The 22,623-nt window shown below is 46.0% G+C and overlaps 1 protein-coding gene across 5 annotated transcripts; it reads left to right on the plus strand.

Annotated features, from left to right (window-relative positions):
* The first annotated feature begins 1,602 nt into the window (after window positions 1-1,602).
* On the plus strand, window positions 1,603-9,762 carry LOC148862646 (protein-L-isoaspartate O-methyltransferase 1-like). Of its 5 annotated transcripts, none has more exons than XM_088977167.1 (6): window positions 1,632-1,936; window positions 2,072-2,287; window positions 2,616-2,741; window positions 3,099-3,369; window positions 8,353-8,517; window positions 9,200-9,762. In XM_088977167.1, exons 2-6 carry the CDS (start codon window positions 2,282-2,284, stop codon window positions 9,448-9,450), a joined length of 819 nt encoding a protein of 272 aa, XP_088833293.1. In that variant the 5' UTR covers window positions 1,632-1,936; window positions 2,072-2,281; the 3' UTR covers window positions 9,451-9,762. The 5 variants fall into 5 exon arrangements, with proteins under 5 accessions (XP_088833295.1, XP_088833293.1, XP_088833296.1 ...); XM_088977171.1 differs by having other exon boundaries at window positions 1,762-1,936; window positions 2,616-2,971; XM_088977168.1 differs by having other exon boundaries at window positions 1,767-1,936; window positions 2,063-2,287.
* Window positions 9,763-22,623: the final 12,861 nt, after the last annotated feature.

Below are 22,623 nucleotides of genomic sequence, written 5' to 3' on the forward strand. Positions count from 1 at the left end.
TCAGGTCTCTGTTAGGCCGGCGGAGGTAGGTTGGCAATTGGGTCTCTGTCAAGTCGGCAGAAGTGTAGGAAGGTTGACCACCATGTCATGCAGGTTGCTATCTGGACCTTAGTTTGGTCAGTGAGACCTTGGCGGGAGGTCTCCCTTCATGCCGAGGTCTCAAGCTCGGTCCTAAGGTGACTGTCTTGATCTTCATGAGGTGTCTATAGGTCGGCCATGGTGAGGTGGTGACGAAGCACCCTCAAGGCCTACGAGGCACATCCAGTGTAGTTTCAAGTAGGTCTTCGTCATTTTGGCTAAAGCAAGTCGTCACCTATGTAGTGTCAGGGTGTCATGTGACTATTTTGAGATTGCCAGCATGTCTAAAAAGCCAAATCTGCTCACATCAAATGGAAAGGGAGAGGATCTCTTGGCTTGACCTTGAAGTAATGACTAGGTTACCCAAGAGGTAAGAGGTTCAGATATAATTGGATCTGAATCCAAATCCAAATAGGAAAACCTCTCACAATATCCTCGTTGGATCTACTAGCTTAGGCCCATCACCGATCCATTTAAATTGAGCGTGTAACTGTGTAACGGAGGATCCACAATTGCTCCAAGTTTAATCTATATTTTCATCAACTAATTTATAGAGGATCCATCCTAAAATATGTAAGTTCGATGATGATCCAAATTAGCGAAATAAGGGACTATAGGGAAAAAAAGAAGAAGCTAAATATGGGTATCAAAGCAGGATGAATCTCTGTCTGAACTGAACTGTAGTTGCTTGGATTGGATTGGATCAGTTCAGATAATCCAAAGTACTTATTGGATTGGATTGGATCTAATTCATCCATAATGAATTTATATTAGATTGGATGGTCCAGATTGAACAAATTGAATGGTCCAGACATGCATTAAATTGGATTAATCCAAAATAATCTAAAATATTAATAGGATTGGATTGCATCTGATTCATTTATAATGGATTCATAATGAACCAGTATCCGGTTCCTTGACAGCCCTAGGCACAATGGTGGAACTCTTAGAAAATTTTTCGGGAGATAGTGTATAATTGATTATTAGATGGGATAAAATCATAGATAAAAAACTATCCCGATAGGCGATTATTAATCGAAACTAATTTCTATAACTATCTATGTTAGAACAACTTAAAACTTCATTTTTAATAACACAATCTTAATAAAAATAACAGTAAATTAGTAAATTATCTATATGTCAAATTGCCAATAAATCAAATATTTTTAACAAAAATTATTTTATATATTATTTATATACTTTTACAAAAATATAAAATAAAAGTAAGAAGCAGAACCGGCGCAATTATTAATCGGGCCAAAATTACAGAATGAGAAAGATATAATTGATTTGATCAGCGTAGAACCGACCAATTGACAGCTCAGACCAGACTCAAAGTCTTGAGAGAGAATCTGATAGCATTATTCATTTATTTGTTATATCATCCTAAATCAAATAATGGAGTGACACTTGTAACTTGTAAGAAAATCGGATTCGGTGTTCACAAAATTATACTCACACCATATTGATATTCATAGCTATTTGTAACTCTGCATAAATGCATTAAAAATATCTCTAATGAATAAAAACATTAATATTCTAGGACTGAATCCAATATCACTTGTATCCGTAAGAGAGTGTTTGGGGGAATGGCACGAGAAAAATATTGAGATGATCCGTGGGCGTCTTGACGTGAGGCCAGTACAAGCATCGTTCTCGTTTCAGCACGTGTGATGTGTAAAATGGGCGAAATAGCGGCATACTCTCCGGTATGTATGTGTTCGGTTTAAAGTTAAACCGTGCTACGATGCTAGTCGACGGGCTGATGAAGCCGGACTGAGTCGACTGACAGCCGGAAGAAAAAAAGAAAAGGAGAATCTGCGAAAAGACAATTTCTAGGATGCGATAACTCGTAAGGGTATGATTATGATATCGGTTCGGAAGAACTTTGAGTCTTTCAGAATCCCTGAATTTGAATTTTGATGAATACCAGTTTGATCGGTTGCCACATATGATACCGGTTGATCACTTGATTGGTCATTAGTTTTTTCAGGTATCATGCCGTTTTTCTCTTCTCTGTAGCGTATGGTTGCCGCTACTCTGCGCCTCCCTCTGCTTTTGCGAAAATAGTCGCCTAATCAGTAGCCTTCACCTTCGTTACTCTCTCCTTGTCGGCGCTCTCCCTGCTTACACGAAAACTCCCTCCCCTTATGTCAACCGAACCCTAGGCTCTTGCTCTTCACGGACGATTCTCTTTTCTTCAATGGAGGTATATATGTTGCTCATTTCTCTCCTAATCATTTCTTTTTGTTTTTCATCCAATTTGATTCTGAGGTATGTTGATTGAACCTGCATTGTATTTTTTTTTTGTTTGTTTGTTTCGATTTACAAGATTTATGAATGGAGGTTTAAAGAAGTGTATTGGATTTGCTATTCCAATTTATCTTTTTTCTTTGATTTTTTTTTTTTTATTTTTTAGAGAAAGATGAGCTTGACCTTCAATGGCTGAGAACTCGTCGCATGTTTGTTACTGATTTTTGTGCGAAGATTAGTAGAGAAAGTATGCTTGATTAAAGCAGCTAATGCGTAATTTTCAGGAAACCTCCCACTTTTTTACAAGACCGATTCTGCTATTTGTTTTTCATTTCATTTTGGTGAGCTGTATAAGTGAAAGTGATTATGGCCTCGAACGAGGAGGGAAAGAGGGAGCGATATGTGCTGAGGTACTGGTTCTTCTTCATCCTGCTTCCAGTCTTGCTGTGGTTCTTTCCAAAGGAAGCTGTTTCAGTTGGAAGATGGCACACCCCTGTCCCCGTTGAAGTTTACTCATGCTTATAGAACGAAATGAACATATCTCATTAGTTTTGGTGCTACTTGCATCGATTTCATTGTTGCCCATCACTCACCCAGTGGAAACCTTCTTTGCCTGCCTTCTATCTTTTCCTTCCTAAGTGTACTTCTTCCTTGCATCAAACTCTCTCTGTAGGCTAATCTTTTCATTTGTGCGCATGTGCTTCTTAGTTATTTATTGTCTTGTTAAGCCTCGCATTTAATGAAGTCGTTCTATGATAACTTGACAGCGATTGTGGACCAGTGGCGGCACCGAACAGAACAAAGCATTGGTAGAGCAGTTGCAGCACTATGGAGTAATTAGATCAACCAAGGTAGCCGAAGTGATGGAGAAAATTGATAGGGGATCATTTGTACCTGATGGGAACCCTCCTTATGTCGACAGCCCCATGCAGATCGGTTACAACGCCACTATATCTGCTCCCCATATGCATGCTACATGCCTTGAACTCTTGAAGGAGAATTTGCAGCCGGGCATGCATGTATTAGATGTTGGTTCAGGTATTCTTCTTTCTTCATGTCTTACTTCCTACCTTGTTATGCAAGATTTGGTGTATCAAGTTTCCATTTTGATCTGCCTCACGGAGAAGTAGGTACAAGTTGCTTCTATTTACTTTGTCTGAATCATTGTAGGCTGATCATTATAAGATATCAAGTAGTAAAAATTAATACGTTTGTTTACACCTTTCAAAAACCATTATAGGACAAGCTTTGGGATGGTACCAAAACATTGAGTATGGATTCCTTCAAAGTAAAGTTTTCAGTCATGTAGAAAGACATTGATCTATGTATTATTTCTCAAATGTTAACGAATAAGAAATTTTGTGGAAGGAAAAAGAGGTACTGGTTGCTTCTATTTACTTTGTCTGAATCATTGTAGACTGATCATTATAAGATATCAAGTAGTAAAAGTTAATACGTTTGTTTACACCTTTCAAAAACCATTATAGGACAAGCTTTGGGATGGTACCAAAACATTGAGTATGGATTCCTTCAAAGTAAAGTTTTCCGTCATGTAGAAAGACATTGATCTATGTATTATTTCTCAAATGTTTACCAATAAGAAATTTTGTGGAAGGAAAAAGAGGTACAAGTTGCTTCTATTTACTTCGTCTGAATCATTGTAGACTGATCATTATAAGATATCAAGTAGTAAAAGTTAATACGTTTGTTTACACCTTTCAAAGACCATTATGGGACAAGCTTTGGGATGGTACCAAAACATTGAGTATGGATTCCTTCAAAGTAAAGTTTTCCGTCATGTAGAAAGACATTGATCTATGTATTATTTCTCAAATGTTTACGAATAAGAAATTTTGTGGAAGGAAAAAGAGGGAACATTAAAATCATGTTTACTTTTACTAATTTTGAGGTCCCATTTGGATTTTAATAAATTTGTCCCAGAATCCCTGTTAGCTTCCTATTGCAATAGTATCAAGAGCCCCCCACCCACCCACAATCCTTTCTTTATACCTTTGGTTATGGGAATTGAACTTGGTTGTCTTCTAGAATTTGTGTGACTAAGGGATAACTTGGAGTGTTGGAAGCATTAAAAAGTTGCAATTTGATTAGTTGATTTGCCTAGAACATTTCTGACAATAGTTAAATGGATAGAGGTTGTTAGTTTAAATGTCCATTGGGGAAAGAAATGCAATTTCTATGAAATTGAATCGTGTAATTGTCCATCCAGATTTCATTCTTAATCACCAAAGTATTCAGTTTATTGAAAAAGGGCCTTCTACTTTATTTTATTCAAGCAATTAACCTTTGGCCTTGCTTGCTCATTAGCATTTCTTTTTGTGCATTTCATGTCCTCTATTTAATTTATTTGGAAATATAATTTTTATAGTTTTATTAAACTACCTTAAGATGCAACTTTTCCATGTTATTCCATGCATACAAAGATTAATCATTAATGTTTGAACCAGTTAGTAGAAATTCTATATTGAATATTCGGAAGTGATTATCATGAGTAAATAAGATGCATGTCTCTTCCAGGAAGCAAAAATTAATGAAAAAAACTAAAAACAAAAATAAAACTAGATATATATGACTATTTTTTGAATTCCAAACCAGCAGTGATTAGCATTTGGTAGTACATTTCCAAGATGACACTTATCCCCTTGTCTACTACAAATGGAATCCCAAGCTCTTAGTTGTTGATGAGGGCGGATTTAGCTCTCCAATAACCTCATCACACATGGCATCCCGAAACAGTTGGATGACACCCAGATGCCACCTAAGAGATGATTTGGAGTCCTAGATCGTAGTTCGTCTTCGCCCCGACCTGGCAACCTACCTTTATCGTTGACCTGTTGACCTCGACCACAACTTAGGTTGGCTTGCAACACCTTATCCAAGGTTGACCTGTAGCACCTCGTCACTGGCCGAAGTGACCTCGACGCGAGGCACGACCTCTCTCGAGGGCTTGTCGACCTAACTGAGGACCAGACGGTGACCTGCGAGATGTGTTCACCTACAAATTCGGCATGCATACCCCGACACTCCCAGGTTTCTCTAAAGTTGGTCCACATACCGAACGTTCCGGAGGATGGTCAACGTGCATAGCAGTTACCTCCGAGGATTTCGGACCGGTAAGGCATGACCTCCCGGAAATCTCAGATGTGATGCGCGAAGCCTACACCAAACAATGCCTATATAAAGGCACCAACGGCAACGACACAGGGTACGCGCAATTATTTGCTCACTAGCTTACTAGCATACAAACTTTTAGCTCGCACAACCCAGTACTGACTTAAGCATCGGAGCAACCTTGTTGGTTTAGCCACCCCGGGCCCTCTGATCCTCTGTCCTGCAGCTTGGTCCATCTCGCTACACGACTAAGGTTCAGGTCATCTTCCAGCTAGGAGCTTCCAGATCGCACATCATCTTGCCTTTTAAAAATTTAAGTTTTCGCTCTCTAATTTTCATTTTTTATGAACTAAAAAAGCATTTTTGAGCAGCACCAACGTCTAGAACGAATATCAATTACTGGGGTGAAGAACATCTGTCATGAACCTTGAGAACTCCCCTGTGACAATCAGACAAATTTAGGCCAAACCCAGCATTCCCAGTGCCCCAGATAAATATACCGCTACTGCATGTGAACGCCCCTCTCCCCACGATACAGCTATCTGCAGCTCCTGTCGGGATTGAAGCGTGGAAATTCTATGAGATGAAGCATGAATTTCCATATCTGAGCATGGGAGAAGCTTGATGTAGATAGCAGCAAAACGACCTCAACACATCCTCAATAGCAATCAGGCAGGACAAGGCCTCATCAGCCCTGTTTCGCGAGGTCGCCTCTACAAGTCAAGCTCTTCGTGGCTCCCGCAAGAGCCGGCGGCCAACGAACTACATGGACGCCCTTGCAGGTCGAGCCTTCCAAGGTTCCCGTGCGAGCTAGTGACCTAAAGTCAGTAGTGCTGCCCCCGCAGGCCGAGCTCTCAGTGACTTTTTGTAGGAGTGTATGACCGGCGTCACTATGAGGCTAATGCATGCAGTCGTGGCCCCAAACTGCCGACTCACGCCAACAACAACTTTATGTATCAACAACCCTCACAAGGGGGGGGGGCAGAACATGTACGTTGTGGTCTCGCAAGCACTCACCCAGGAAGATAATCCCACGGGATGACATAGAAACAATCATTTGAGAAGTTACTACAGAATGACCACCCGCTTAGGTGGAGAGGTCAGGCCGCACATCGGCTAAATAATATTATGGGGAGTGGACTATGAGTCGCTCCCAGAGCCCAAGGGCCACGGGCACCGAACAAATAGTGACCTCGGCACTAAACATGAATAAGACCCAGTCGCCTCTTCGGCTTGGGCAACTTAAGACCCAACCGCCTCTTTGGCATGGGCAACATAAGATCCAGTTGCCTCTTTGGCACAGGCGGAATAAAAAAGCAATTTGTGTTTAGCCCCATCGGTGTGCAGACAGGTCGGGTACATACTGTTCCACCTCAGCCTCATCGGTGTGTAGAAGAAGAAAGAGAAAAGGAAGGACAAAAAAAGAAGCAAAGGAAGGAAGACTAATTCAGTACAAGAAAGAGAAACAAAGGAAAGACTAGACCATGACAGACGCAAACTTGGTCGATCTCTTCACAGTAGACCTCCACCTCGGTTTTAGGCTCCGCATCGAATTCACTAGCTACTCTTTTGAGAACCAGCTTGAGGGACATTGCGTCGAAGTCTATCTAGGTGGAGCAACCTGATAAAGCAGTCACGCAGAACCCCTTCTTGAGGACAGCATGATGAGCTTTGCTCTTGAAGTACTTAGTCGGATTGCAGAACCCCTTGATGGTCACACCCCTAATAAGGTAGATGTCTAAGGGGTACCTGTTCCACCTCTCCTCGGGCGGATGAATTTGCTCTTGTGCCCCGATAATCAAGACTGCGAGGTCCTGCGTAAGGCTGCAAACACTTGGACTCTTCCGACTTGAGGAGCAAATTGGATTGAAGCCAACGACTACGAGCTCATCAAACAGTCATTCCGGGCCAAAGGAACAATCTACTCCCTTCGTCGAGTTGCCCTCATCTCGGGAGTGGGGGGCAATTGATGAGGGCGGATTTGGCCCTCCAATAACCTCATGACACATGGCATCCCGAAATAGTTGGACGACGCCTAGATGCCACCTAAGCGATGATTTGGAGTCCCATATCGTAGTTTGTCTTCGCCCCGACCTGGTGACCTACCTTTATTGCTGACTTGGCGACATCGACCAAAACTTAGGTTGGCTTGTAGCACCTCGTCCAGGGCCGACCTGCAGCACCTCGTCACCGACTGAAGTGACCTCGAAGCGAGGCACGACCTCTCTCGAGGGCTTGCCGACCTAACTGAGGACTAGACGGTGACCTGCGAGATGTGCTCGCCGACAAATTCGGCATGCATACCCCGACACTCCCAGGTTTCTTTGAAGTTGGCCCACGTACCGAATGTTCCGGAGGATGGTCAACGTGCATAGCAGTTACCTCCGAGGATTTTGAACCGGTAAGGCACGACCTCCCGGAAATCTCAGATGCGGTGCACGAAGCCTACACCAAATAATGCCTATATAAAGGCACCAACCGCAATGACACAGGGTACGCGCGATTATTTGCTCACTAGCTTACTAGCATACAAACTTTTAGCTCACACAACCCAGTACTGACTTAAGCATCGGAGCGACCTTGCTGGGCTAGCCACCCTGGGTTCTCTGATCCTCTGTCCTGCAGCTTGGTCCATCTCGCTACACGACTAAGGTCCAGGTCATCTTCCAGCTAGGAGCTTCCAGATCGCGCATCATCATTTGTGACCCATCAAAGTGTTCTTTTCTAAGTTAATTCCCGTCTCAATCTGCTGTGCTGCATTCACTTTCGGCTTGTAATACTTAGTAGGGCATATTGATAATTCATGGTCATCATATCTATCATCAGGTACCCTTATGAGGATAGCTACACTATTGTTTTGTTGTGTTTTTTCTGACTGTGATTTGTATGTAGGGACGGGCTATTTGACTGCATGTTTTGCATTGATGGTTGGACCACAAGGTCGTGTAGTTGGTATAGAACACATTCCTGAGTTGGGAGCATCTTCCATTGAGAACATCCAAAAGACCCCAGCAGCTTCAGTGTTGAAAGAGGGTTCACTCTCTATACATGTGGGAGGTATGATCAGCAAACCTTATGTCTCTATAAATCATGTTGTGTTCAATATGAATAAGTGGATCTTTAGAGATCCTGCTACAGAAGAATGGTTATAGACTGCTGTCACTAAACATTATAAAGAGAAGGCCTTTAGGTCCATTATGTGATGTCCCACTATGTAAGTTGATTGTTTCTCTTATTGAGATGATCATGATCGTCATCTGATTGTACAGAAAAGTTTGATTGGTTTTGAGGTACAGACTAAACATTACCAAACATTTTAGGAGAGGTCTCCTGTTTCATTTTGTGTTTGTTTCACGACTTTTTCGTCTTTTGGGTGGTAATCTTTTCCATCCACAAGTTCCTTGGTGGTAATGTCGCTGATTGTAGATGCTGCTGTGCTGGCTATGTTTGGAAACTCTCCTCATCAGTGCCTACTAACATGAATATCTGGCTGCACATAAAATGAAGAAATACACAATAAGCAGTATGGTGGTGGCCATCATTTATTGGCTTATCCGAAAGTCCAGCGCAGATGACATGTTGCAGAAAACCAAAATTATTGAGTTCATTAAGAACATTACAATTTATCTGCAACCAATATGAAAAGGGACTTTTCATGATTCTAACTGCTAATAAGACAAAACTTTTGTTGTGATATATGTCAATAAGAATCTTATGGTGAACAATTGAATGGTCACAGATGGGAGGCTAGGTTGGCCAGAGTCTTCACCCTATGATGCTATCCATGTCGGAGCGGCAGCAACAGAAATACCCCAACCACTTATAGACCAGCTAAAGCCTGGAGGCAGAATGGTAATTCCTGTTGGGAACATTTTCCAGGATTTGGAGGTAGTAGACAAGAATCTGGATGGTTCCATTAGCATTCATAGTGAAACTTCTGTCCGTTATGTTCCACTGACAAGTCGGGATGCCCAGTTACGAGGTTATTGATGGAGGCAGCTTATTTGTTACATGGTGACATGCAGTTCTAAATGATGTCTTCTTATGGTGACTTCACTATTGCTGAGATTTCAGTAGCATTTGTATAGTTAAGGATGTCTTAAACTGGAACCATTTCTTACCTTGGAGAATTGGTATGCATGTTCTCCTTGTGTTTATCCTCTTTAAATTCTCTTGGCAAAAAGGAAGACATTCCTATATGCATCTATTTGGGCAATTGGGCCCAGAGGCCCAAAAATACTGTGCAAGTTCATTGATTGTAATTTCCTATATTCACCATCTCCTGTGAAGTGTTGAAAATCATCACTGAAGTCATTGTAATTTAAGACAGTTTAAAACTTTGACCAGGGAACCTGTGGCATACCGTATACCCAGTTGAGAAGATTATTTTGATGGATTTGATCACTTATCTATATTAGCTCTGAGTATTCATCAAAATCTTCTACTGGCGCGGCAATGGGGCAAAGTTGGAACGGTATGTTTATGATACCGTTCTGGACTTACGGTGGCGGTTATGACCACCTTTAAAAGTTAATGGATATCTTGCTGTCAAAACCCAAGTTTCCCAATCCAAACCTAATCAAAATTATATTTAACTCCATTAGGAGGATGGATTTACTTGCTGGATCCGTTTGGTTTGCAGTTGGAAATGGAATCGGTATTGGAATGGTGTATTCCCTTAGTATATTTCAATATTTGGCTCAGACAGGAATTGGAATCATCTGGCATGGAATTTCATTCTCAAGGGAGGGGGAGGGGGATGGGGAGGGAATGGTCATTTTCTCAAGTTGGGGAATGCTATTCTACCATGAATTGGAATGGGGTTCAGATTCCACCCAACCAAACAGTTTGGCTCTATCCGATTCCAATTTCAGACCTCTATTCCCACGAACCAAATAAGTCCTTGGTATTATTTGATAGAAATGATTAAAACAATTAGAGGATGCCTTTTCCAATTCATACTTGCAAATTCCTGAAAACCGTGAATTGCAACTGGGTGAACCATCTCATTCTCACATCTCCTCTTGAATTTGAATGTTGCACAATCCATATTGGAGGCAAAACGGGGAAAACCCTTCACCTCACGAATAAGAACAAGTTGGCTTCTTACGAGACCTTAAAACTTGCAGCACCAGTGATCAGTGATTTAACCTAGGCTAAGGCCCAGCCCGACCTGTACCCTAAGATTAAATTGTGGGCTTTTGGGCCTAATGGAGTAATGAATTTGGACCCATAGTATTTAATAACAAAAATTTAGTTATTTAAGTTTTTTTAAAATTAGTCCAAATTAAATTAGGCTAGTTTATTGGGCCTATGGCACAAAAAATAAGACATGAACCCTATTTAATTTCTAGACTAATGTGGGACATGAAACAACACTAAAACATCATATTGACATATATAAAATATCAATAGTTGGAATTGGTGACAAGTGGAATCTTAATGCCTCTTTTGTTTTGTTGGCGTTTTAATTTCTGTCTACTTTTTGTAGAAACTTGAAAAATAAAGGTTGCGTCATGGTAAAGATTTTGAGGCAGATCCATTAAACGAAGGTTCATTCAAATACCATTTTTAAAATTCTGAGCAGAAACTTCCTAGAATTCAAGTTCCCTGTGAAACAAACACCGGAGAAGTTGTAACTTGTAAGCTCCTATACATTTCTACCGTCTCCGCTGGGCAACAGTCGCAAAGTGGAATTCAAATTCAATTGTACCTTGCGGAGTGCGGAACCGCTGTGTTTTACATGCATCGAAGTCATTTAAACTTTGTGGAAACTTGCAGCTTATGTGGTTATCAACTTATCATTGATTAGCTCAATCAAATAGGGAAAATTTACTCAGGCACCATTTGACAGCAAAATCTTCACTCAGATTATGGATGAGACTTTTTCTTCAAATTCAAACACCGTCTCCTACCCCTGTCTCTGGTATTTAATAAGGATAACGCGTTAGTTGGTAGATGTCTTTCTTAATTAGGAGTCTGAAGGATTATAGTTTTAGTCTCGAGAATTGGGTGGTATTCCCGTGAGGGAGAGAAGGGGGTTCGTTCCCACTTCTGGAAGATTATGATCCATATAATTTTGATGAAATTGTGTTTTTTTTTTTAAGCAAAGAAGCAGATTCATTCCATACTATCACTGTACATGAGTATGGGTTTGTGAGTTGTAGGATATAATTACTTGGCTTTCACAAGCAAAAATGAAATCGTTAGCCTTATAAATTAATCCCAGTGTAGTTGCTCTTTGCAGAAGTTTGGCTTCATTCTGTTATTGAGGAGATCTATAAGCTGCTTAGAGTCAGATAAGACTACTATGCATTTGATGTTTAATTTATGAAATTAGACTATAGAAAATCGTTTCAATTTGTAGTTGGTTGACATTTAATCAGTTAGATGACGTTTGAAGATTGGGAGAAAGAGAAACCAAATGCAGTTTTCTGATTCGGTAAAGCAGTTGGTTGACATTTAATCAGTTAGTTGACGTTTGAAGATTAGGAGAAAGAGAAGCCAAATGCAGTTTTCTGATTCGGTAAAGATGTTGTTTGATGATTTATTTCCAACTGTAAAAACATCTACAAGGTTATGGCTCTGGAGGGAGGAACCTTTATATATATATATATATATATATATATATATATATATATATATATATATATATATATATATATATATTTATTTATTTATTTATTGTAGTACCTCTTGATGAAGGAAGATTTGGCCTGACCTCGTAGTTATACAACACGTGGCAAATGCAACAGTTCGGCGCAAAAGCAAGCCTAAGGCGCGAGCACCAAAGGGAGGAACTAGCGGTCCGAACTCCCTACCAACAGTCCGAACTCCCTACTAGGAGCCCGAACTCTCCCTTAGGCCCCAAGCCACTCGAAGGACAGTAACCCGAACTGGCCTGCCCTATGGCAGTTCGGGACACTCCAAACTGGCCTGCCTTGTGGTAGTTCGGGACACACTCTCCGAATTGGCCTGCCTCATGGAAGTTCGGGACACACCTCCAAGCTGGCTTGCCTTGTGGCAGTTCGGGACACTCTCCGAACTAGCCTGCCTTATGGCAGTTTGGGACACACCTCCGAACTCAAGACTTCACCTCGCTCACCACTCCAGCACTTCACCTCCAGGACATCGAACTGAATAAACCGTACCATGCCTGACACCGAGAAAGTTCGTATCCAAGGGCGGCACACCTGACTGACTTGGGATCTAATGCTTGACAGCCGCACTTCAAACGGCCACCTGCCACCGCCGTATCCATTTACAAAGACGGCTCCGACAAGGAGCAGTGGCGGTTCTATCCCAGCAGAAGGGATGATACCCGAACTGGCAGAAACACAGAAGTGATCGTATCCGACCTGGTAGAAGCCTCTGAGTGAGTGCACGAAGTGGTTATAAAAGGCCCCCTACCCCCAACAACAAGGTATGTGAACTTCGCTCCATCTAGTCTTTACCTTGCCTTTGAGAGAATACTAACTTGAGCTTCGGAGCTATCTCACCGAGTTCCCCTCGGAGTTCCCTCATCTTCTCCGTTTCAGGCTCCCCGTTGCTCTTGTCAGAGGCAAGATCGTTGACAGCTAGGACCGGCCGGATTGCACACCATCAATAGGCGCCGTCTGTGGGAATCGCTTCTAAAAGCCTCCCTCTAAAACTTTCGTAACCTCTTCTTCTTCCAAAAAACTCCAACACCCATGGTTTCCTCCAACAATGCCGGGCGTGGCACAGAAACGACCACCACCGGGGAGCAACTCCAAGTTCCTGTGGTGTGCATCGGGCAGTTCACCATCCCTCTTTCAGTGGATGGGATCCCAGCTTGAATGCGCCACAAGTAGTGGTGCCCCTGAACCTTCCTGCCTTGAACACCCCTCTTCCACTCCCTATCGAAACAATCTTCGCTGAACCAACTGTTGTCCCACTGGCGACCCGCCAGAACCAGCTAGATGACTTAATGCAATGCATGCGGGCAATGCAAGCCCAAATGCAACAATTCCAACAGCACCAGGTACAACACCACCTCTCCCAACACCATTATCAGTAGCAGTTCCCTCAGCTACCCCTAAATCAGTCACTGCTCCCCCCCCGACACCTTGTTCCGAAGCCGGTTAAGGCCTCCCCTCAAGGTGGACGCCCTCACCGAGGAGAAGCTTCCCAACTCCAGAACCCCCCTAATAGCCAGGCCTCATCCCCGGGCCGAAAGCAAAGAAAAATTACCCCCACCTCGTAGCTCGCAGGTGGGTCGGGAACCTCACCCACAAAGTCAGCACCTCGATGCTCCAAGCCTGAGTTCCCACTCATGGAGAACTGGTTCAGCGCCCTAACAGCAGACCAACATTTCGGGCCCATCGATCTCGGCAACACTGAGGCCAGCAGTATCAGCACTAGGCCCGCTCAACGAAGGCACCGACGAAGGCGTTGACGAAGGCACCGAACTGCTACCCATGTCCTACCCAAGCTTAGAGGCAAGGAAGAGACGAGCTCGGATGAGGTAAAAACTGTCCCAATTCTCTCAGTTCCTTCCCCCCTTGCCTCAGAACTCCTGGTAGTCCCCATGCCCAGAGACTTCAAGCTTCCATCTTTGGACAAGTATGATGGGTCCTTTGACCCCAAAGATCACATCGACGCTTTCCAGTCACAAATGCACCTCGCTAGAGCCAGCGCATCATGCAAGTGCGTGGCCTTCACCACCACCATCAAGGGGTGGCCCGCACCTGGTACCAGAACCTAGCCCCCGGGTCAATAAGAAGTTGGGCCCAGTTCGTGCAGATCTTCACCGCACACTTCGTTACCAGCAAGCGGTGCCCCAGAACCGAGGAAAGTATCTTCGGGGTAGTCTAGAGGGAAGGGGAATCCATCCGGAGCTACCTCAAGTGGTTCAATGAAGCATGCTTGCAGATACCGCGATTAGACCCCGCGGTACAGCTTACGGCCAAGAGAGGGGTAACGCACAAGGAGTTCAAATGGCACATGGTGGCTAGCCAGCCAGCGACTGTGGCCGATTTCCTCAAGCTCGCGAACAAGTTCATGAGAACAGAGGAAGAAATCAACCAAAGAACCGAAGGTGGGGTCGAGAAAAGAAAAAGGGAAGGTGAGCCCTCCAACCTAGGCGATAGAAGAAGCCTGGCCCGAGAGGCGAAGCCAAGCCAGCCGTCCCGAGCTCCCTTAGCAGTTCGGACGGATTACACGCTGTTGAACACAAGGCGGACCGAGATCTTGATGACGATCAAGGACGCCCCCTACGTAAACTTGCCACCTCGCCTAAAGAGTAATCCAAACGAGAGAAATAAAAACCTATGTTGTAGTTTTCATAGAGATCACGGTCATAGTACCGAACAATGTAATAATCTCCGAGACGAGATAGAGGGACTCATCCGTTGTGGATACTTGAGAAATTTTGTACAACATAATGACAATAATAATAAAGCAGGTCGGCAAGGGGAGCACGGAAAGGATACCCCCGAGTCCAGCAACAGACCGGGCGAAGTCTTGCAGCAACCTCCTTCAAAAGAGAGGCCAGTTTGGGGAACCATCCATGTGATAGTGGGTGGTTCGGTGGTAGCAGGTTGCACTTCGGCAGCATCATGGACGTCAGTTTGCGAGGCAGCCCGAATAGAGCAGAACCCTCCAAAGAGGCCGAAGACGGAAGAACCGATATTTTTCACGAAAGACGACACGCGAGGTGTCCACTATCCCCACAATGACACGCTCGTCATAAAACTAAGGATCAGCGACTTCAAAGTCTAGCGTGTACTTGTGGACTCAGGTAGTTCGGCGGACATCCTCTTCAAATCGGTGTTTGACCAGCTACAGTTGCAAAGAAGCGAATTGAAGCCCGCAAACACTCCTCTGGTGGGCTTCAGTGTAGAGGAAGTCAGGCCCCTCGAGAAGATAACAGTACCTATGGAAGTCGGCACATGGCCTTGCGCGGTCAGACTCAACCACAATTTCCTGGTGGTCGCGACCCCCTCCCATACAATGCCATAATAGGGCAGCCGATCACGCATATTCAGCGGGCAGTGGTCTCCACCTACTATCTGGCAATAAAGTTCCCCACGGACTTCGGTGTGGGGGTAGTGCGGGGTGACCAGCTTGAGTCCCGCAAGTGTTATGTTTCCACCTTGAAGGGAAAAACCAAGGCAGCCGATGACCTCGAACTGGAGCGGCCTACGGAGCAAGGCGAGGAACGAGCTTCACCCATAGAGGAAACGGTCGCGATCCTTACCTCGACTACAGATCCGGCTCGAACGCTACAGATCGGTGCTTCCGCCAAAGAGCCTCTATGAACTGAACTGGTAAGTTTCCTACTTCAAAATTTAGATATTTTTGCATGGTCCGTTGCGGATATGCCCGGTATTGACCCTGGCCTTATAACTCACAAACTTAACACTGACCCTGAAGTCAAACCCATTAGACAGAAGAAACGAAGCTTAGCCCCGGAGCGTTGGAGGGTGGTCGACGAAGAGGTCGAAAAGCTCATCGCAGCGGACTTCATAAGGGAAGTTCATTACCCGAGCTGGGTAGCCAACCCAATGCTGGTGAAAAAAGCAAATGGCAAGTGGTGCATTTGCGTCGACTACACCGACCTAAACTGAGCTTGCCCAAAAGACAGCTTCCCCCTGCCCCGAATTGACTGCCTAGTGGACACGACCTTGGGACATGAGCTGCTAAGCTTCTTGGACGCCTACTCAGGCTATAACCAAATCAAGATGGACCAACCCGATGAGGAAAAAACTAGCTTCATAACCGAGTTCGGCCTGTACTGTTACAAGGTCATGCCCTTCGGACTAAAGAATGCTGGGGCGACCTTCCAAAGACTTGTAAATAAGCTTTTTCAGCCCTTAATTGGCACGAAAAGAGAATGTTATGTAGACGACATGGTCGTCAAGACACAGTTCTCGCAGGAATTAATAAAAGACTTAGATTTTGTCTTCCAAATTCTGCGTCAATATAGCATGAGACTGAACCCAAACGAGTGTGTCTTTGGTGTCACCTCGGGTAAGTTCCTAGGGTACATTGTCAACCGGCGCGGTATTGAGGTCAATCCGGACAAGATAAAGGCCATCCTAGATATGAGACCACCCCAAAAAGTAAAAGAGGTCCAGAGGAGGGCAAGGTCTTAGAACTGTACCTCTCGGCGAGCGACGAGGTGGTCAGTTCGGTACTAATAAAGGAAGTAATCGGGTCCAGCGGCCTGTCTATTATGTTAGTAAAATTCTGCATGGAGCAGAGACGAGATACCTGCAGATAGAAAAGCTAGCGTACGCACTGGTGACTGCAGCTTGGAAACTCCGCCCATATTTCCAGGCTCACACCAACGTCGTCTTGACTGACAAACCTCTGAGACAAGTCTTACTCAACCCCGAGGTTTTCGGTCGGCTGACAAAGTGGGCCATCGAGCTCAGCGAGTACGACCTTCAGTATAAGCCACGGACTGCCATTAAGGCCCAAGCCTTAGCAGATTTTATCGCCGAGTGCACATTCAGCCTCGAAGCCCCTGGACCGGTTGAGCCCGAGATCCCCAGTTCGAGTGAACCCAGAGCTCCCAAGCCAATAGAGTCTGAACCCCGTGAAGTAGCAGCCAGTGTGGCATCTGTCTTGGTTAGGTCGAGTGCGAACTGGGATGAGGAGCCCTGGATCCTTCATGTAGATGGTTCCTCGAACCAGTATGGCAGCGGGGCTGGAATAGTCTTATGCGGCCCAGGTGGCACAAAATTGGAATACGCACTACACTTTGAGTTCGCGGCATCCAAAAGCGAGGCAGAGTACAAGGCACTGATAGCAGGGTTGAACCTAGCGCAAAAGGTAAGAGCAAAGCACATAGTCATCTGCACTGATTCCCAGCTCATGGTCAACCAGGTTACGGGCGAGTACGAAGCACGCGAGCTCTCCATGATCGCATACTTGGCGAAAGTAAAAGAGGCTCTGCTCAACTTTCAGTCACACTTCATCAGGCAAATCCCGAGGTCTGAGAACACTGAGGCTGACGCCCCGTCCTGATTAGCCAGCACGAGTCACAACACCATTAGAACCGTGTACATAGAGGACTTACCTCGGCCTAGCATTCTCGGTGGGGCAGAGGAGGTCGCTCCCGTCCTTGAAGCAGAGCCGAGCTGGATTGACCCACTCGCGAGCTTCTTGCTAGATGGAACCCTCCCTGCGGACCACAATGCAGACAAGAGGGTGTAGCGCCAATCAGCCAAATATGTCATGATAGACGAACGGTTGTATCGACGGTCCTACACGCTCCCCTACTTGCGTTGCTTGCGACCTACCGAAGCTGAGCTAGTACTCCGCGACACTCATGAAGGTCTGTGCGGAGGCCACCTGGGGGGCAGAGCCCTCGCCCAAAAGGCACTTCGACGAGGATACTACTGGCCAACGATGAAAGCAGAAGCCATCGAGCTCGTTAGAAAATGCGACAAGTGTCAGAAGCATGCCAATATCCACCATTAGCCTGCTTCCGACCTCAAATACCTCACCAGCCCATGGCCCATTGCGCAATGGAGCATCGACCTCCTGGGGCCATTCCCGCCAGCAACAGGTGGGAGAAAGTTCCTAGTGGTGGCAGTAGATTACTTCACAAAATGGATAGAAGTTGAACCTCTGGCAATAGTTACAGCCGGAACATACAAAACTTCTTTTGGAAGAACATAGTATGTCACTTCGGGCTACCTCGGGTACTGATCTCCGACAATGGCAAATAGTCCGAGGATATCAAGTTCCAAGAATGGTGCCAAAATATGGGAATTTGTCAGAACTTCACATCGGTCGCACACCCACAGGCAAACGGCCAGACAGAAGTAATGAACAGGGTCATCCTCCGCGGATTGAAAGCACAACTAGACCGAGCTAAAGGTTTGTGGGCGGACGAGCTACCAAGTGTTCTATGGGCTCATCAAACTACAGAAAAAACCACCACGGGATAGACCCCCTTTAACCTCACCTACGACACTGAAGCGGTAATCCCAGTGGAAATCGAAATACCTACACTGCGACTAGAAGCATATGGCGATTAGACAAACGAAGACGAGTTACGTACCAACCTCGACCTACTGGACGAGGTAAGAGACCTCGCGCACATCCGGACAACGGCCTACCAGCAGCAAGTAGCTCGGTACTACAACGCCAGAGTAAAGAAGCGAAGCTTCTGAGTCCGTGACCTGGTTCTCTGTAAGATTATGGTGCCCAAACCCGGCATGGGCAAACTTGGACCAAATTGGGAAGGGCCCTACGTAGTAAAGAGAGCGCTCGAAGGGGCATACGAGCTCGAAACCTTAGAAGGCAAACAAGTACCCCGAGCATGGAACATCGTTAACTTAAGGCGATACTACCTATAGACCGCCAAGCGAAGTGGACGAAATCGCTACAAGAGCCTAAGGGCCAGGATGTCGAGCTAACGGAGGAACCTCGGCATAGGCAAGCAAAGAAAAGTCATCCAAAAGACTAAGGCGAAGCATAGACTGAGTATTAAACACCGAAACAGGTCGCATGAGTGCAATAACCCGGGCAAGAAACAGACCGGGCATATTATCAGTTCGGCAAAAATATCAGTTCGGGAGAAAGAACAACACTTGACCAAAAGAAAAGTCCATTCCATTGCAAGATAAGGAAGAGTACATTTGAAAAAAAAATCACAAGCCCGGAGCTACTTCTTCCTCATCAGAAGGCACTTCAACGACACCCGAAGGTCCTGCCTCGCCCTCGGAATCCGGCTCGCCATCAGCAGTGTTGGCCATCTCCTGAGTTATACACGAAGTGGATATGGCACTAATATCGAGCTCAGGGTACGTGTTCCGGATCATCTATCGGCTTAGTCTGAATCCCCTTTTGTAAGAATCCACCATCAGGTCGTCAAAGCGCGGCGAGGCAATGTAGTCATCAATGGCCTTCTTCTTGGCATCTTTGATGCCTTGGCAAAAGATCTGTGTTTTTTCCCTTATGTCCTCCTGAAGGTATTCGACCTGATGCTGCAGGTCCAGCCTCAGGTCCGCCATATGCTTCACAATCACCCCCATGGCCTCGACATCCCTCTGAGACCTCGCCTGCCTGGCCATAGCAGCGCGAGCAGCTCATCGGCAGCATGAGTAGCCGCCTCAGCAGCTTGGGTAGTCGCCTCGGTAGCACGAAGGGCCTCTTTGGCAGCTCGCGCCTGCCTCGAGCTCCTCTCCACCTGGGCTGCTAAGGCGTGAATAGAAGAGTTCACCTACCAAAAGGAACAAGTGATTAAGAGAGACAGCAAGAAGGTTAAAAACAAAGAGGACCGACAAGAAATTTGACTCACCACCATAGCTTGAGTTGCGGCACGATAGGTGATCTGGTTCAGGGGAAGATCGGTCCACGCCGCTATCTCCTTGGGGAAAGTGGCCTCCCTACTCTTTTGAAGAGTGTAGTTCAGCGACAGCACGTTCCTGAACTCCCCTTGAGCTCCTGAGCCCGAGGGCCAAGCTCGCGTATGAGCGGACCCAGAGTAAGCGGGAGCACTAGAGTAGGCGGGAGCACCAGTGTGAGTTGTCTCGGTATAAGGGGCCCCTGCCGCTTCCTCCATCGGATCCACGTCGGGCTCCTTGGATGGATCCTCTGACGTGTAGTCTAGAGCATGAGGCTCCGCATCCTGGGGCAGCTCGGCACGAGTTTGCTTGGCGACCCACTTCCTCCTCTTCATGCCTTGGAACAGGTGCCCACCGTGAGTCCTCTCTGAGTCCATCTCACCTGCAAAAAGAGTTCGGCATCAGAAAAAACGAAAGAACAAAGCGAAACAAGAAAAACCTCTAAGCAAGGAACCTACCCAAACTCAGGCCGGCCGCAATGAGCTTGGCCTCCGTCAGGTACCGATTGCATTTTAGCCCTAGCCGTGCCCATTGCTTGAGGCCCTTCACCGTCGCCTTATCAAGAGTAACACCGGAGTCAGGAGCGGCCATCCCCCACCCAGTCTGAAAAGGCCACCCTAGTACACTTCGCACCCCAAAGTAGTCTCGCTTCCACGTCGGGACCTTGTTGGGAAGTTCGTACAAGAGCTTAAAACCTGGGCGAGGAGACAGGTAATACGCCCGCCTACCCCCAAGAAGAGAACCCGCTTGTTTCCTAAGCATTAAGATAGAGGAGAATACCTCTAAGTCTAAAGGAAAGCCCTGTTAGCAAAAAATGGAGATTGTCCCCACCAAGTTACGAATGGAGTTCGGGTGAAGCTGGGCGACGGTAACGCCGAAGTGGTTTATGACCTCGACAAGAAGAGGGTGGAAAGGCAGTCGCAGCCCCGCAGCGAGCTGCTCCCAGAATATCATGATCTCTTTAGGTTCGTGTTCCCAAGGATAATGAAATAGGCGTACTCCCCAAGCAAGTTGTAATAAGTAATAAGGGATTGGAGCCCCTTAGGCGTCATGGTCAAAGGACCAAACCTGTCTAACATCCGACCTCGGTGAGAGGTAGATGCCAGATTGCCCGAAGCGGCTCGGCCTACAGGCTCAAACTTTTCCTCAAGTTCTACCTCAGGTTTGCTAGAGTCATCAGAGGATGCAACTCGGTTCGTAGAACCTGCATCTGACCCACTTGAAGAATCGTCTGAGCTATCCAAGCTAGACATGGAGGAGAAAAGATGGATTCCAAGAAAGTACTCACCCGAAAAAAGGTTTGAACAAGACTTCGGAAACTGGAACAAGCAAAAAACCTTGAACGCGAATTGAAAACCTGGACTCGAGCTCAAAAAACAAGTGACAAAGCAACTGGGTTCCCCTACTATTTATACCCACAGTAACCAAGAACCAACAGTGCAGATCAGAGCCAATCCGACGGCCTGCATTCGCGCTAACTGCACGTCCCCTGAGACCGAGACGTGATTGACTAATGTCTTTCTGAAACTGATGAAATGCCGGTGCACGTCTTTCTAAAACTGACGAGATGATGGCGCACGTCTTTTCTGAAACTGACAGAACGGCCAGTGCACGTCTCCTCGCCTTTCAAACGGTAGTGGCGCGTCTTTTCAAATTCAAAAAGACCCGCTGTCACGTCTCCCAGTGGCACGCTTTTTTGAAATTTGAAATAAACGCGTGCCACCACGTCTGTCAGCATTTGTAAGCAAGTGGGCGCGTCTCCTGGCTTTTGGGTGCTCGAGAAACCCAAAGAACCCCGACAATGCATCTCACGCTATCAAGATTCGAAGAACGGGGCAAATCCACCTACCACCTCGCGAACTCCCCGCGCCAGGGCAAGACCCTTAGCATGAGGAGTGGGGGGCAATTGATGAAGGAAGATTTGGCCCGACCTCGTAGTTATGCAACCTGTGGCAAAGGCAACAGCTCGACGCAAAAGCACGCCTAAGGCACGAGCACCAAAGGGAGGAACCAACGGTCCGAACTCCCTACCAACAGTCCGAACTCCCTACTAGGAGCCCGAACTCTCAACTAGGAGCCCGGACTCTCCCTTAGGCCCCAAGGACAGTAACCCGAACTGGCCTGCCCTATGGCAGTTCGAGACACTCCAAACTGGCCTGCCTTGTGGCAGTTCGGGACACACTCTCCGAACTGGCCTGCCTCATGGCAGTTCAGGACACACCTCCAAACTGGCCTGCCTTGTAGCAGTTCGGGACACACTCTCCGAACTGGCCTACCTTATGGCAGTTCGGGACACACCTCCGAACTCAAGACTTCACCTCGCTCACCACTCCAGCACTTCGCCTTCAGGACATCGAACTGAACAAACTGTACAATGCCTGACACCGAGAAAGTTCGTATCCAAGGGCGGCGCACCTGATTGACTTGGGATCTGACGCTTGATAGCCGCACTTCAAATGGCCACCTGCCACCGCCACCTTCCACCGCCGTCTCCAGTTACAGAGACGGCTCTGATAAGGTGCAGTGGCGGTTCTGTCCCAACAGAAGGGATGATACCCGAACTGGCAGAAACACAGAAGTGATCATATCCGACTTGACAGAAGCCTCGGAGTGAGTGCACGAAGTAGTTATAAAAGGCCCCCTACTCCCAGCAACAAGGTATGTGAACTTCGCGCCATCTGGTCTTTACCTTGCCTTTGAGAGAATACTAACTTGAGCTTTGGAGCTATCTCATTGGGTTTCCCCCAGAGTTCCCTCATCTTTTCCGTTTCAGGCTCCCCATTGCTCCCGTCAAAAACAAGATCGTTGATAGCTAGGACCGACTAGATTGCACACCATC

The sequence above is a fragment of the Nelumbo lutea genome, chromosome 3, assembly GCF_056320005.1.
Source record: "Nelumbo lutea isolate HS-2025 chromosome 3, American lotus-T2T, whole genome shotgun sequence".
Classification (NCBI taxonomy): Eukaryota; Viridiplantae; Streptophyta; class Magnoliopsida; order Proteales; family Nelumbonaceae; genus Nelumbo; species Nelumbo lutea.